The sequence below is a fragment of the Pagrus major genome, chromosome 22, assembly GCF_040436345.1.
Source record: "Pagrus major chromosome 22, Pma_NU_1.0".
NCBI lineage: Eukaryota > Metazoa > Chordata > Actinopteri > Spariformes > Sparidae > Pagrus > Pagrus major.
Window position 1 is genome coordinate 12,578,581 of NC_133236.1, and position 16,468 is coordinate 12,595,048.

The 16,468-nt window shown below is 37.2% G+C and overlaps 1 protein-coding gene across 2 annotated transcripts; it reads right to left on the reverse strand.

The window, feature by feature from the left end:
* Window positions 1-1,346: 1,346 nt before the first annotated feature.
* LOC141018348 (microtubule-associated protein RP/EB family member 3-like) lies at window positions 1,347-14,378 on the reverse strand. 2 transcript variants are annotated; one of them, XM_073493297.1, is made up of 8 exons: window positions 14,285-14,378; window positions 10,926-10,993; window positions 9,517-9,644; window positions 9,284-9,429; window positions 7,423-7,582; window positions 5,390-5,520; window positions 4,875-5,027; window positions 1,347-2,891 (listed from the first exon to the last, which is right to left on the reverse strand). In XM_073493297.1, the coding sequence occupies exons 3-8, from the start codon at window positions 9,635-9,637 to the stop codon at window positions 2,823-2,825; spliced, it is 780 nt and encodes a 259-aa protein (XP_073349398.1). In that variant the 5' UTR covers window positions 9,638-9,644; window positions 10,926-10,993; window positions 14,285-14,378; the 3' UTR covers window positions 1,347-2,822. The 2 variants fall into 2 exon arrangements, with proteins under 2 accessions (XP_073349398.1, XP_073349399.1); XM_073493298.1 differs by lacking the exon at window positions 14,285-14,378 and having other exon boundaries at window positions 9,517-9,641.
* Window positions 14,379-16,468: the final 2,090 nt, after the last annotated feature.

Consider the following 16,468-nt stretch of genomic DNA (forward strand, 5'->3'; position numbering starts at 1 on the left):
AACCTTTTTCAAATGAAACATAGGTTTTACTCACTTTTTTACCAGTTAACCATTACTTAACATTGGACAGTTGAGCCAGTGGACATTCCCAGTTTATCTACTTTTTGTTTTACCACTACAGCCATGGATACCAGTCATGTTAACAGTATGTCCATGCTGGTATCAAACAGTATTAGTGATAACTAGAATTACCGCCTCCACGCACCTGTCAAAATGTCCAGAAATGTGTTTTGTGAGGTCACAGTGACCTTGACCTCTGGTAACCAAATTCAAAACAGTTCATCCCTCAGTCAGAGTGAACATTTGTACCCAATTTGACAAAATTCCCTCAAGGCATTCTTGAGATATCGCGGTCACAACAACGGGACCGACGGACTGACAACCTGAAAATATAATGCTGTCGCTGGTGGCATAATAATGTGTGAATGTGTCTGTCACTGTAAAGGTCCATTTTTTAACCTTTTCAAATTGAGATTTAGTCAACAAAAACTAAGGAGTTTGAGTTAAAAATAAAAATTTTAAAAGGGTTTCTAACATTTGGACATAAATAATTCAAAGCCCGGAACAAGCCCCAGGTATGTGACTTTTTATGTACCGACGGCTTCTATGCTAATAATTTTCTTTTTCATATTGTAGCAATAACAAGTGAAATATGGAAACTTAGGGTTTGGACAAAAAAATTAAAAATGGTCATTCACAATTCTTCATATAAACTGGATCTGAGATGTGAACAGGATAATGCAAAACAGTACCACGAAAAAAGTTATGATGGCAGCAGGTTATAGTCTCGAGTTTCCATCGGGAGGTTTGTCCTAACACTTGAACTCCTGCACTGTATCATCTGATCCCTGTAAGCTCTCTGCTGAGGGCTCCATCGCTGAGAAGTGCCAGGTCCAGTTAAACCATGGGTCTGCTGCATTTTTCCGTCTGGCTGCCTTCTGTGGAACAGACGGAGAGTTTTGGCTGCAGTGTCTCTCAAAAGAGGCACTTAGTGTCGCTCAAATGAGTCTCTTAGTGTTTGGCACAAACCTCCTGGATCTCTCTCAAGCCCTTGTCCATTTCATCTGAGTGGAAGCTTAACCACAGACAACAGTGGAAATCCTGCAGGGTCACTGTGTTATTCTTTTGCAAGTCAATTGTACTTTTGTTTCCTTATCAATAAACTTCTCTTTTAGTTCCCAAATTGTTTTTCAAGTACAATTAATTTCTTGGCAACGACTGCCAGACTCATCCTTATGTTTTCACTATAAGCTTCACACTGATTTGCATTAGGAACAAGATAACACCACTCCTGATAAATGAGAAATACAACAGCAACATAGCAGATATCACACACAACAATAAAGTTTGTTACTTTTCTTGAACCTCAGAGCTTTATTTCATTCCAGCAGTTAACTCCAAATGATGCAGGTTTATCACATGGCTGCCATGATAGCAAACGGTGAGAGAGGGTTTGATGTTTTGTTCTCTCGGACTTGTCCAACTACTGTCAATCACCCTCAGCCTGGCTGTCAATCACAATAAACCACACCTATAGTGCCTTGGCAGCTACTGTGGCGTTTTAACACTTTGCAACAAAACTCAATTAAATAGCAACAGAAAAATAATGATAGCAGCTACAATGTTTAACTCAATTAACACAGTCAAACATTAGTATTTAGTAGTGTCTGTCTGTAATCTTACTTTCTTTTTTTTTTTTTTTTTACATTTGTTCATTCATAGAATTCAAAGCCTGACATTTGTCTGATAAATAACTTTTACACTGACGCCTCTGACTTGGCCATTGAGGAATTCAATGCAAATAAAAAACAAACCTCTTTAAAAGAAATCTACAAAATATAAAATAGCTTCTTCCTGTATCATCCTGGCTACAGCCAGTCACTGCATGTTGGCATTTTGGATCATTTCAGTCGGTTTGTTTCAGCTACATTTAGTGCAAGATTTCCCCAAATCCAAAACCTCATTTTTTTTGCAGAAACTGCATCGAGCAGATTAAAAAAAGAGAAATAAATAAAAACATAAATACATCATGCTGTCTCATAAACAAGCATTCATGAGCAAACCCTCTCTGGTGGGACAACTTGATGAATAAGAGCATATTCAACTGTAGTGCTTTTACCTTGGAATGATGACTTCTTTACATGTACATGTGAGCAGTTCAGAGTCTGCGATATGTCTGCGGGCTGAATGTACGTTCACGTGTCATCATAAGCAATATTTTCAAAATATACTATTTGTGCAGGCTGCTCTCTAAAGGGGCGAAACACCATTTATAATTTCACTTTGTGAAATTTACAGCCAAAATATCCTCAAACTGATCACATTGTGTGGAAAACATTGTGTGGTTTCATATATTAACTCTGTACCCTGATGCAAGTGCATGTCTGCGTGTGGTGACCAATCAAAGTGCATGGTGAGAGAAAGTGACAGACAGATTGACAGCACCCTTGGCTGCAGGCTGTCAGTGCTGGATCTCTGTAATCTCATTGCTTTTAACTTCAAACCTTTCACAGACTAGCAGGTTAAACTAGTCTGGAGTAGCTGTTGCCTCTGGTTAGAATAAGTCGAGTAAGCCAAGTCAGGCTGCTGGGCCCTGGTCCAGACAGATCTGGGTTAAGTGTCCTTTGCTAGTTTTGGGAAGCTAGGCTGTGCAACAAAGTCGTCATGGATATGGACAGCCACAGACACAATGGGAGAGGTAAGGGGGTCGTAAAATATCAAATAAAGGGGAAAAAAGGGTATTATGACAATCATTTTCAGGTAGGTAAAAGGGTGAGAGGTGAGGGAGCTGGTTGATGACCGTTGAACAGAAGAAGAAGAGTTCAGAACTCGTCCTGGTCTCCCTGTGCCGCTTCGTCAATCTCCTCATCATCTGGCGGTGCAAATCCCTCCTGGAAAAGAAGACTTAAGTCAGTGTACGACATCATTATGAGCAGTCATAATATTCAATCAATATTTTGATTGTATGGTTGGTATTAGTGAGAATGTTTTGAGACATTCCTTCTTGCCACATTACATTTTTCTAAAGAGCTCAGAACTGATGCAACAGAAATTCAAGCAATGATACCTGGGGCTCTTTGTACTTGTAAGATGCTTCATGTTGCCTTTGACAGCTCACTTTTAATTTGGTGATCATCAGACTGCTGTAACAGCTTAAATAGAGCAGTTACAAACACTGCAAAATGCTGTGATGGATCAAGGAGAAGATTCTAAAGAAACTGCAGTCACAAAGAGGAAAACTGATGACACAAAGACTCTAAACAAAGACTCTATAACACTTCTTGAGAAATGCTTTGTCAGTTTTTCAGTTCTCAACTGAAGCCTTTTGGATAGGAGGTGAAATGTCTAAACCTAAAGCAAGTCAAGTTGCTCTTGCCTAAACACTTAAACACTAAAATCAATACATGTCTGAAAGCACTACAAACTCCAGTCCTTAAATGTGATTATAGAGTTGAATCAAAACCTATGACAGTCTGAACTAAAATAAAACATTCACCACATTTAAATGCATTTAAAGTGTAACTCTCGCCAAAATGCAACCTAGGCTTTTTTTGTGAATGTACCCGAGTCAAACCTTCGTGTAAAAGCATAATTTAAGATTTACCGTATTTTAGTATATTGCATCTGTCATTCCTATTGGCTGTTACCGATTGTGGGCTGTAAAGAAGGCTACAAAATGACAGTAGAGTCAATACATTCAAAGGTACATGTACAGTTTGCTACACACCTCCGATATAATAGACGATATAACTGAAATGCGCAACCATCGCAAAGGGGTTTTAATGTCATTTTGGTCACTCTAAAGTACTCTAACGTGTTACTTTTCTCAGTAGATAACGCAGTAACGTAACAAGTTACTTTTTAATGGAAGTAATCTTTTAAGGTAGTGAGTTACTTTTAAAAGTAGTATTGACACTTTAAAAGTAGTACTGACACTGGTCAGCATAGATCAATATATTTAGAAAAGAGGCATCCTCATATTTGAAAATACATTAAGTCAAATTTAAGGTCTGAATAAAACTTACACTGACACAAAGTAGAACTGTACTAGAACTATAAACAAGTTGGTTTCCACAGCTGAACATTTGGCTGTATGCAAAAAATTTGGACACATTCACATTGAAGTGTGCTGTGTCACTGGAGTGTTTAAAAAAATCAGGATCAGTAAGCAGTGTCTTCTACCACTAAACTGTTGTGATATGTGTGATACAATTCTTACCTGAGATCAGAGGTAGGGAAGAAAATCTAATTACTGACCTTCTAAATGTATACAGTTACCATAATACCTGTTACCTGTGTAACCAAATTTTTCTGAGTAACCTGGTTTCTTGTGTATATGTTGTAAATGCAGTGCTTGAAATGGAAGGAAATAATTGCCTCTACTCCCCTTATTTATTCTTGGCAGAGGTGGGGTGGGGTGGTCTTTTCTAATGAGGCCTGCACATAGAGTTAATCTTAATAGTAATCTCATTCATTTATAACGTATAGCCTTTAAGTTGTTCCTGGATACATGGGATGTTGCTTCTTCTGCAACAATGAAGTTAAAACCATTGACTTGTGTGATAATCTGCAGGGAGGGGTTTATCTGCTGCCAGCAGCCTCTGTGTCTGTCTGTTTATCTTTGAGGAATAAATACGTAAAACACAATAACAAACAGCAGTGACACTATTTGTAATAGATTATCAGTCGGTGCTCTTGCCAGATTCGCTTGCGGCATGCAGAGAAAATAAAACAGAAGCCAAAATGATCGCTGCAGATTGCTCTGTACGACCAGCACAATTGGTTAACACGGGCACCCAAAGGAAGCGGGCAATACCGTTAAAGTGTTCAATATATCTGGGTGCATGTGCTCCATGTGTGTGATTTGTATATACCTCTGTAGCATACAGTGTATCCATGATTTTGGTGAGGACTGGGTGATTATCATTTTCATATTCCTGGCAGATGAGCTCGATGTCTCTCAGCTTTGCGAAGTAGAAGTCCCTCTCCTTCTCCAGCCCCTCTACAGTCAGCTTCAAATCCAGCAGCTGTGAGCAGAGACAGTAAAAAGACAATTAACACAACAACTAAAGAAGTTAGGGAGAATATAGTACGAATAAATATGCATTAAGGGACTACAACTTAGATCCATTAAATTAACCTTGAACCTATTTAATTTAGACTTTAAAATTACTGTAACAATGTGCGAATACGTTGATTCAGTCCAAAAATTCCTGCACCCTGCTTTCATAATGGGATAGACCTGGCACAGTGACCTTGTGTTGTTATTTAAGTATGAGAGAGCAGTGTGGTACTCCCAATGTGATGGTGCTTGTGCCAAGAAGGGCTCTCAAAGTTAAACGAGTGTTGTGAACATTGAAGGGTGTCACTAATCAATCAGCAGTGGTACCTGCTGGTTGAGCTCTATGAGCTCAGCGTCTCCTCCATTGCGGGTCATAGGAGTGCTCCTGCGGGCTGCTGCTATCTGCCTCTGAGGGGCAGGAACAGACTTCGGTACTGTGGGAGATGTTCTCATGGGGCCTGGAAGACAGAAAAACACACGTTTATACATCAACACCTTTGGGCTGAGTTGTTTTCAGTCGACTGACAGTGAGTTAACAGAGTTGCTTCATTTTAACAAATGCAGTTGTCTGTCTACATAGGAAATATAGTAGGTCATGCTTTTCTGGCATGATATGAGAGTACATGTGAATCCAAAGCAACTTTTTATGATGGATGTTTGTGATCAGTTGATCAGTCTTTTAAACGTTGCTACTCTCACTTGTCAACACCAGAAATACCAGTCAGTTAAACTATTATTATTTTATTAATGTACACATTTAAATGAATTTCTGCCGTAGTCTGCACTGAAATGTTGTAATAATATGGCACGTTTCTTAAAGATTTTTTGTTACATAAAATTTACTTTTCAATAAATGTTATTTCTTAACTTCGAGTTAGTAATGTGTTGTCATGTTTTGTTGGATCATCTGCAGTGTACATAATGCAAGTGCCACACATTTCAGCAGCTTTTAAATTACCATTTGGTTACTGAAGAATTCAATTCAAAAAGAGAAGGTGATTAATGGTTTTAAATGTGTCTTATGATATATGCAAAATTCTTCTAGACAATTTAACCTTATAGATTAAATTGTGTTCAGTTTTTTTTTTTTTTGGCCTTTTCATGGCTATATTGACATTATATACAGCTAAGATAGGTGACAGGAAATGGGGATGACATGCAGCGAAGGGCCACAGATCGGACTGGAACCCTGGACCGTTGCAGCAAGGGCACAGCCTCTGTACATGGGACGAGCGCTCTACAAACTGTAGTTGACTAGTTTAAGTTTGAACTTCAGTTTATAAACATCATGGAAATTAGTCAATAGGAACATCCCTACTTTCTCTCTTTTTTTTCTCGTGTGTTACTACAGTATTGAATGTTGGGCTGTGAGATCTGTCAAAAACTTCTTAATGTGCAGATGTACCGTGGCTGAGCAGATGCAGTGAAAACACTGATGAAGGACTTAGGGCTGTTTTGCTGCTGATCTGCGGCCAGTGTAGACAAAAAATAATCTTAATTCTTACCCTATGCTAAACCGACTTCAAGCCAAGTTCTAAACGTCAACAAGCCCCATCAAGATATGAGGAGTGGCCAAATGACCTCACTTTGCAAAAGTTTTCTCGGTCTCAGGTGCCTCAGAAAAACACACACACATGCACAAAGACACAGATTCTTCCTTAACAGGAAGTCTTGTGGTTTGATTTTCTAACGTTAAAGAACAATTCCAGTATATTTGTAGCCATTTTGTTCCAGCTCATTTATTGCAAAACATAGATACCTCTAGCAATGTTTGAGTAAAGTACTGTCGACATTTTTTGTGTTGCCCTTCACCACAGTTGAACAGCACAGTTTGCAACCACATACGTATTTATTGTCCCCGAGTATACAGCTTGAAAAGAGCAGTTCTGAGACAGTCGATTCCAACTTATTTCCTTGTACATTTTTCCTCTTCTTCCAAACATATTTATATGCCATTCTGAATTTTGACTGACTCTGATCAACAACATATGGGGAAAAAGCAGAACATCTTGTGTAAAACTATTAAAAAATGTCTATTATGCAACTACAGAGATACAATCAAAGTCACAAATACTGCACACAACCAGCCAGAATAGACCAATCCCAGTAACTCCAAGTCTGAAAGTAGGTATGACACTCTGAAAGCACCGACAAGCACACAAACACATACACACATGCTCGATGCAGGGGATGTTACCTGAGCGGGAGGATCGTTTAGGTTTGTGAAGAATGGGTTCACCTGGGTTAGAGGTGGGGATGTGGTTGCATGAAGAGGTGAGAGCAATGAAATGAAGCTTTCGAGTTCACACACAGCTTATGGTGTCAGACAAACACAAGTATGTGTACTTGTTTGTATGTACCTGGGGTAGGTGGAGGCGGTGTTCCATCCTGGCCCTGCCTTGTCAGTAAAGGGTCGTATTCTTTCCCATCATAGTTGGCGTCAAAAAACTTCTTGAACCACTGAAGGAACTCAAAGTTGTCCTGGAACTTCCCTTTCACCAGCCTCTCCACGGGGATGATCTGAGAGAGACAGAGAAGGAGGTGAAGAGAGAGAGGATGACAGAGATTAAGTGTCAAGGTAGTACTTCTATGATATGTATAATGTTATATAAAGGGCACTGGAAAGCCATAAAAACCACTGCAATGGTTGTGATGAAAAGGTCATTACATGAAATTTGGGGAAAAGATGAGAAAGACAAAGTATTATTTTGGGGCTGGACTTGCACAGCCAGACCTATCTCCACACTTTGCTGAAGAATAGTCCTGCTGAACACATAGTATAGGAGAGACAAACACTGTGGCTTGTTTGTATTTCTTTAAACCAATCGCAATCCTCTTGGGCAGTCAAAAACACAGGATGCAGCAATGGTGCCCCTGCAAAAAATGATGGTAGCTAACTTGTTTTGGTGGAACAACCACTGCAAACTACAACCTCCATGATCTATTGTGATAGTGTAAGTGATATGGATCTTATCTTGTGTATGTGCTTGATGTATTATGCATTTGTGTTTGACTACTGTCTGCAAAGCAAATTGCCCCACCGGGACAATAAAGGTTTACTCTACTGTATATTGCATGTGAGAGGTGATACCTGACATTAAAATGGTTAAATCCCCACAAACGAACCAAGCAGGCCTGCCTTATTGCATGATCCAAATCTTTGTTAAAATTTGCCATTTTCAGTTTGTAGGTTGCTAGCTCAGAGGTTGTTGCTGTTTCACGTAGCGACAGAGTAATACGCAGATAGTTGAAGGGGTGGAGAATGATGACTGAAATAGTCTGCCAAGGGTAGGCTTACACCAACAACCTACTTCCTGTGAGTCAGACTATTTTGGGGCATCTCAGTGGGCATATTTAAATCCAAAAATGAAAACTCAGTCATTATTTAGTCACCCTTGTATCGATGAAAAGTCAGGTGAAGTTTTTTGTAGACAAAACATTTCTGGAGCTTCACAGCAAAACAGCATTGCAGCATTTTTTCTAAACAACTGAGAGAAAACATAAAATGGCTCCATACAGCTCGTCCGGTGTAATCCAAGTCTTCTGAAGCTGAGTGCACAAGCTCGACCACAGGAGACATTTTTAGTTTTCTTTCGGTTGTTTTTTAACATTTAAAAGCAAGTCCCCGTCAACTTCAGGTGTTTTGGAGAAGCTGCAACAATGTTTTGCTGTGAATGTTTTGTGGACTAAATAAACTTGATACCTGACTTTCCATCAGCATTATAGTGAGTGGATGATGACTGAATTTAAATATTTGGGTGAAATGTTGCTTTAAGATGCTGACCATGTTCTCACAATGGCCCCTGTTAAAATCCAGCCTGTCATCACTGTGGCATGTCACCCCTCCTATTTCTGTTACCTTGTCACTGACTGCAATCAAAATAGCGGCAGAAATACTTAAACAAATCATTTAAATAGATAGCTATTCTTTCAAACTAAAGTTTACATTAAAAACAATAGAATTTCTTTTGTAACTCCTCAGCTATATTGGTTTATTTGATCTGAGAGCTTCAGTGTAAAAGCACCAATGAAAGGATCAAGCTATGAATGGTGTTAATGTGTTAGTATCACAGTAATGGGGTTAACTTGGCATAGTAATTCTGGTCTTACTGGTGCTTCTTATATAATTTTTTCTTTTTATGAATCTTATGTCAACTTACATGTTTCAACAACCATAAATCCAGGAGGAAGATGTGTTCATGAATGTGTGTGAGTTCTCACCTTGTCCACATTCATTCTCTTGAATGCAGCCTGTAAGACCTTGAAATTGTGGATGTATTCATGTTCCAACTTAGCATTGAACTTGACTTTCTTCAACAATATGCAGCCTGGAAACAGCATGTCCATGAACTGACAGTAGGCAGCACCTGAGGAAAAAAATTTAACTTTCAGATATTTTTATACATTTGAATTAAATAACAAGCTCAACATAAAAAAGATGTGTGTGTGTTTACCTGAACCAAGCTGCTCGATCTTTGTGTAGGTGAGCTGTAGAGAGTCGTTAACCCATGCCAACATGTCATGACGACTCAGGTTCTCTATGGTCATAGAGGTGGAGTAGACATTCACCGCCATCCTCCTGCTTCACATAGACACACACACACACACACACACACACACACACACACACACACAATAAAGACTGCATTAGAGGAAACACGTTTCAAACTCTGTGTTTTATCATTACCAAAGCTGTGGCAATCATATAACACAAGCAATATTTAATAAAAATAAAATCAGAAGATAGAACAGTATCAAACTTAGGAATGGATCGGTAAAATGTGACAGGAAACAAATTATTTTTAGTAAATAAACCTCTGATTCCAATGACTCTTCTTTAGCAGATGGAAGGACTGAATTAAAAAGATGTCGAACGGCAAACCTCATAATTTTTTCATTTAATAGAATCATGTAAACCACTTGATCTATTATAATGCTCATTACACTGGTACTGTGAGAGAAAAATCACATGTATATTTCATATTACTGGGGACATAGGAGTGTTATGATTCTCCAAATGCACGATTCACTTTTCTATTATAAGGCCATGAATTAATTTTTGATTATGAGCATCCTTTTTCAACCCTGATGGCTTTGCCATTGTTATTCTATCACATCTGATTATTGGTTGACAAAGGGTATTTACATTTTTAGATTCTTCTATTCTTCTATTTTTTAACAACAGCGCAACTTTATCCTGGTGGCTTTTTGCAGGTTAGGGTGAAGGGACGTTCAAACAATATTCACCAAAAATAAGTCCAGAGTTAAACAAAACAACAAAAGAGTTGCAACAAGTTTGGTTTCTCAAACCCTCTTTCCAAATAAATAAATAAAGGATCACAGAAGAAGAAAATAAACCCAATGTGACTGCCATTTGATTGTCTTTGTGCACACAGTCTTAGCCTGGAAGTGCAGCTGCAGGCTACGGGTAGGATAGCTGTGTCTTCTTTGAAGTGGTGTTTTTTTGTTTTCTTTTTAGACGCAAGCCGGACACGCTTCAATAGGTATAGATAAAAAATAAAGCGAGTATCTCCAATCCTGCTTTTGGTTTTGCTGATTGAAATTGAAAGCTCATTTATTTTTGTATTCTTTTTTAAAAAGTCTGATTTTATTTGTCTCATTTGCAGTCCTGAAATATTTTTTTTCAACAATGTAAAGCACTTTGTAATTTTGTTTTGGAGTGTGCTGTAAAATAAAATTTAATATTGTTAATATGCAAATGTAAACACTTGACACAAGACATTTATGCTAACATACTGCTATTAAATAAGGTATCTTGTCTAATGAGGCTAATATGAGAGATTTGCTTGGTTGACTCTATCATGTCCAGGCAAAAGAATACACACACACACACTTTACTCACCTGCACTGGGTGTGTGTTGGGTGTGAACTGTTCAAATCAGGTTGTGATGGACCACCTTATAAAAAGACCTGGGGACAAAAAACAGTAACATGTGGGATATAACTCCTGCTACTGTTAAGATAATCCTATATCAAAGTTACTTTACTCGTAATCTTCTCAGAATTTTCCTCAAAGGTAACTGACGTTTGTCTTTGTTTACAATTAATAATTTCCTCAATACCTGCATTTCTGAATGGTCAGAATGGTTTTGTGTCGTGCTCTAGAGCGTCTCCACAAGGTTACAAAGAGATAAACTATCAGTCACTAGTTCACCTGCTAGGCCACTAATCTGTGCCTCAGTTAATCCTTTTAGCTCAGGTCCAACATGATGTAATGGTTCACAAAGGCAGCTGAGATCTCCAGCAGGTGCAACAAACAGGCAGAAAAAACAACACAGTCATGATTTATCACACTGACAGCTGGAGATAAAAATCCAACAATAACGAAGAGTTTCCTGTAAACTGACCGCCTCCGAAGTAAACACCAGCCAGGATGCTGTGCTGCACAATCACTTCCTGACTGCAGGGCTTCACAGAGGTAACACCATCCACCAGGAAAACGCTGCTAATTTGGTTGTGGCCGGTGAAGCTACTGGTTATGCTGGTCTTTAGGTGGGTGAATACAAAGTGTCCTTTTAGCCCACTGATCTACTTTGACTAACTTACAGGTTAGCAAAATAAAAGTCACTAACTACCTTTTCACGTAAGAGTATATTTTGATCCCCGACTTTCTCGTCCACTTAGGAAGCAAACTACACACCTAGCAGAAAAAACTGATACGTGAAACACAAGCAGTTCATTAGAAACAATAACTACTGACTATTTGGTCTCTTTTTAACTAAACAGCAGGTATCACTAACAGTGAAACAATTCTCAGAATATCTCCAAGCAAAAATGACAAATATAAACTGGTTCCATCCTCTAAAATGTTATTAGCTGTTTTAAGTTGTCTTATACGAGAGTTAAATGACAAATCAACTGATAATGAAAATTATCATAAGTTGCAGCCCTAGTTCTAAGAGCAATGATTTAGAAACACCTGCTTGGCTTTGTTTGACTTGTTAAATAGTAATTTGCCTAAAACGTGAGTAATGATACATTAATTAATTCAACAGACCACAAGGATAGGGTCAGTGACCTAAAATAAGATGCATGGTCATACTTGAGTGTAACCCTAAACTTGGACTTTCCCATCTGACAGATCCAATTTCCACAACATTTTCCAGATCTTAAAGACATCAACACACTTGTTATTTGTTTCTGAATCCTTATTATAGAGTAGTAGAGTACAAGTCTGTAGTAAATATAAAACGTAAGTCCTAAAAGCATTTTCTTTACTCATGTTCCTGCTACCAGAATAAGACACATGAATACATAAATAAATGTTTTAAATTCAAATTTCTTTTAAGAGCTCAGGCTAGTATTCAACAAAATTTAAAGGGATCTGTATAAAAACACCCTTGATCTAAATTTGTTGTTTTTACTTTGTTTTAGACCGCTTTGGAAACACATATACCTGCTTTTGCATCTTATCTGGTCATTGTTTGCTCTCTTATATAGTATGTACCAGTTGTTTGAGCCTGTTTAATAAAAACATTTAATTATTGAAGAATCTGATGGATACTTATACTTGTCTTTGCACAATAACCTGCATATTACACTGATATTGCACATATAGTACATATTTTTTGTGTGTATTATGTTATATATGTACATAACAGTATAATGTCTTTGTAAATATAACTTTCATTTTCATTTCCTCCTTTAGTACTTATTTTCTATACTTTGTATATGTATGTGAATTTTATCCCTTAATGTATTGTTATTATTTTAAATACCTGAATTTAAATGATGTGTTTCTACATTTTCTGTGTGTGAGGGGTTACAACTGTATTTCATTGCTCAATCCTGTATTGTACAATGATAATAAAGGTAAACCTTGAACCTTATTTGCACTGCGCTGCTGCCATGCTACACTAACAGATTGTAAAGCTATTAAAAAGGCAGAAGAGGGGGATGACTGACACACTTGTGCACATTCACAGCAGCTCCAGAAATAGGGGCCGAAAAATATAACTATCAAATTATTTATAATCAAATTTTCTTTTCCAGGAAAGGAGAAGCAGTTTCTTGGTGAACTTGTTGAAGAATACACCGTTTCTACAAGTTTGAAATTGGGCATATCAAATCAAGTTAAATCAACTGTATTTATTCATATAGCCCATAAATCACAATCACACTGCCTCAGTAGGTTTTACAATCTGTACAGTGAACATCATCCTCTGTCATTTGAAAAACGTGCCATACCCAACTGTTTTAACAGGGGGGAAAACAAAAACAAAACAACAAATACAATAAAATAACATAACATAATTTGTCCATTTTTGATTGTTCCCTAGCAGATGGTCTATCTATCTATCTATCTATCTATCTATCTATCTATCTATCTATCTATCTATCCATCTAAACCCCACATAAAATACATTTATATTATATATTTAAGTTATGAAAAGCAGTAGAAGGTAGAAAAGATGTTTAATATTGGTTATTTCATATTTACAAAATGAACATATAGGATAAATATCTTTATAATAACGGATGAAAGTTATGTAGTATCTTTAAGAAAGCCTCCTATACTTTATTGGCTTTTAAGATTCTTCCACAACATGTTTTTATTATCAAATAAAAGAAAGTCATTTGACCTCCAGCAAACTGCCTCAGGCTGTCAGCTATTATCATATATGTGAGGAAACAAAACCCAGGGTCAGCAGATAGAAGAATACGGTCTTCTCGTCGTATTAAAAGTACATTTAAAGGCACGTAAACCCTCCTGTGCGTGTCTCTGTGACTGCAGCCTGGTGCCAGTCGGTTTCACGGGTCAGCCTGCCTGTTTTGACAGTTGACTTCACAACCGCGGTCGGTGCGACAGGCACTGCTGCCACTGTGTGTGACTGTATTGTACTGCTGCTAGCTCCGAGCTAACTACTTAAACACCGCTAACGCTGGCTGCGAGTGGCTGTTGTTGTTGTTGTTGAATTTAACGACTTTCCACATGGTTTTATTTCACCTCAGAGACATCAGAGGACTCAACATACATCCAAGTGTAACGCTGAGTGAAAACGAGACTTTGTTTAGCCTGACGTTACCCCCCTCTGAAGGCCTGTTCGGTAATACACACGCACAATGCCAGTGACAGAACGACTGTCACCAGCGGGAGGATACAAGTATTTATCAGAGACGTAAATTAAACAAGCTGTTAAATGAACTGATTTGAACCGTAAAGAAGCGAATTTTAAGTTAAGTTGAGTTAATGATACTCACTGGAGTGCGACAGCGTCTCTCTCAGCCGTCCCGTTGTGTCTGACGATGGGCTTTTCCGTTGCTATACCCCGACTGTTGCAAGTTGCGCGAGACTGCTCTCACCTAAGCCGTTGTCAGTGCGCATGCGCAGAGGAGTTGCAGGATTTTTTTTTTTTTTATCACTTTTAGTGAAACTGGTGTCCCGTGAGCGGCCATGACGGGGAAAAGGTAAAGCACCACAGCGTGACTGCGGTCCGTGTTTGGTCATTAAAGATTAAAGTGATTAAACTCACTTTGAGTTAAAGTTCACATGTATTTTTAAAAAGGTAATTAGTAATAAGTACTCAGGTGTTTTACCTAAGTAGAAATAGTAATTCAGCAGGGTGAAAATACAAGGTTACAAGGTAAATATAATGTCATTTTTTAAAACACAAGGGTATAAAAAACATACCTTTGAGTCTACAGTATACATTATGCAGAAAGAAAAATATAGTTATATATAAAATATAGTTTTAATGATGTAAAAAATAAAGGTGGGTTAATTTCCACTGCTTTACATACAATCAGGTAGCATAATACATACTAGCAGTGATGGAATGTAACAAATTTACCCAAGTACTGTACGTAAGTACAATTTTGAGGTACTTGTTCCTCCCACTTTCTGGTACGTTATACTTCCACTGCACTACATTTTGGAGGAAAATATAGAACTTTTTACTCATTACATTAATTTAATAACTTTAGTTAGTTACTTTTTCAGATTACATGCTGCATCAGAGGCAAATGAATGCACATATAAATTAACTTATTTTATGACAATCATATAAAAACCCCCATTGATTTCAATCAGAAAAATGCTAAATATAGAAAAATGCTGAATATTGGATCTGATGATTGGCCAGGCCAATAATAGATTGACCTCTCGTATACAGTATACATACATGTAAATATATGTATAATTACTTTTACTTGTACTTTTGATTCTTAAGTCAATTTTTTGTTAGAAAATTACTTTTGATACTTAAGTATATTTATTATCAGATACTTTGAGACTTTTACTCAAGTACTATTTGTATGGGTCACTTCCACTTATACTTAGGTAAAATTCACGATGTATTTACTTTTACTCAAGTATGACTTTTGGGTACTTTATACAACACTGCATGTTAATTAGATCACAATATATTAGTTGATTTATATTTTGTATTCATTTTAATCTGCAAACCAACAACTGACTAAACATTTCAAATAAAAGTTCAATACTTCCCTCTAAATCATAGTGGACTAGAAGTGAAGTAGCATAAAATGTAAAATTCAAATTTTCTATTGAAGTACAGTACTTAAGTAAATGTCGACTACTCAATTTTCACAGCAGGGTGTTACTGAGTGTATGTTTAATCTTTGCTTAATATTTAGGTCATATGATGCAGCACAGCAGGCTACCACAGAAAAATCTTTTTTTTGTGCTGATTATATTTAGAGTTAGCTATTTCAGCTGCAATCATGGATATTCTAAAACTTGTTTACAATGAATACAGTGGGGTTATTATGTGGAGAAAATGTGGAGGTATTACACCACAAAAACTACAACTTTTACCAAGTATATCTCTCATCAAGTTCCCATACACTTAATATAAGACACAGTCATCGAAAAGATACAGGACACTTGTTTTAAGACAATTTCATTAATCTATTTAATTACTTTTGAAGGGGCCTTTTGTCCAGAGAAATAATAACCGTGATTATAATAGTATAGTCTTTATTTACAGTAAATAGCACTGGGCTAAAAGAGCCTTCAAACCTTTAAGAGCAGCAGAATTTTATTTAAAGCCTGTGCTTAAATTAAAGATTTAGTGCAAATGCAAAGTTTTACGTTTTATTGCAGATCAACCAGGATTACAGCAATTACTTCAAATGAAATAGAGCTACAGCCTTGAGTCCTATATGTAGAGGTGAGTTTTACTTTCTCATATATTTTAAGAGGATTTAGAATTTCATTATTTACAAGATAAAGCCTGTAGACATCCCAATTTTCTGTGAGTGATATGTAATAAAGAAAATCATAGTTCTATTAAATTTACCTTCTGGACAATGACCTTATTGGGTTTTTTTCTACTGCAACTGTTAATCAATTGTTCTATATTGGCATTTTAGAAACATCAGATGACACAAGAAGAATCAAGATGTTATTTTTCTCACTTTATT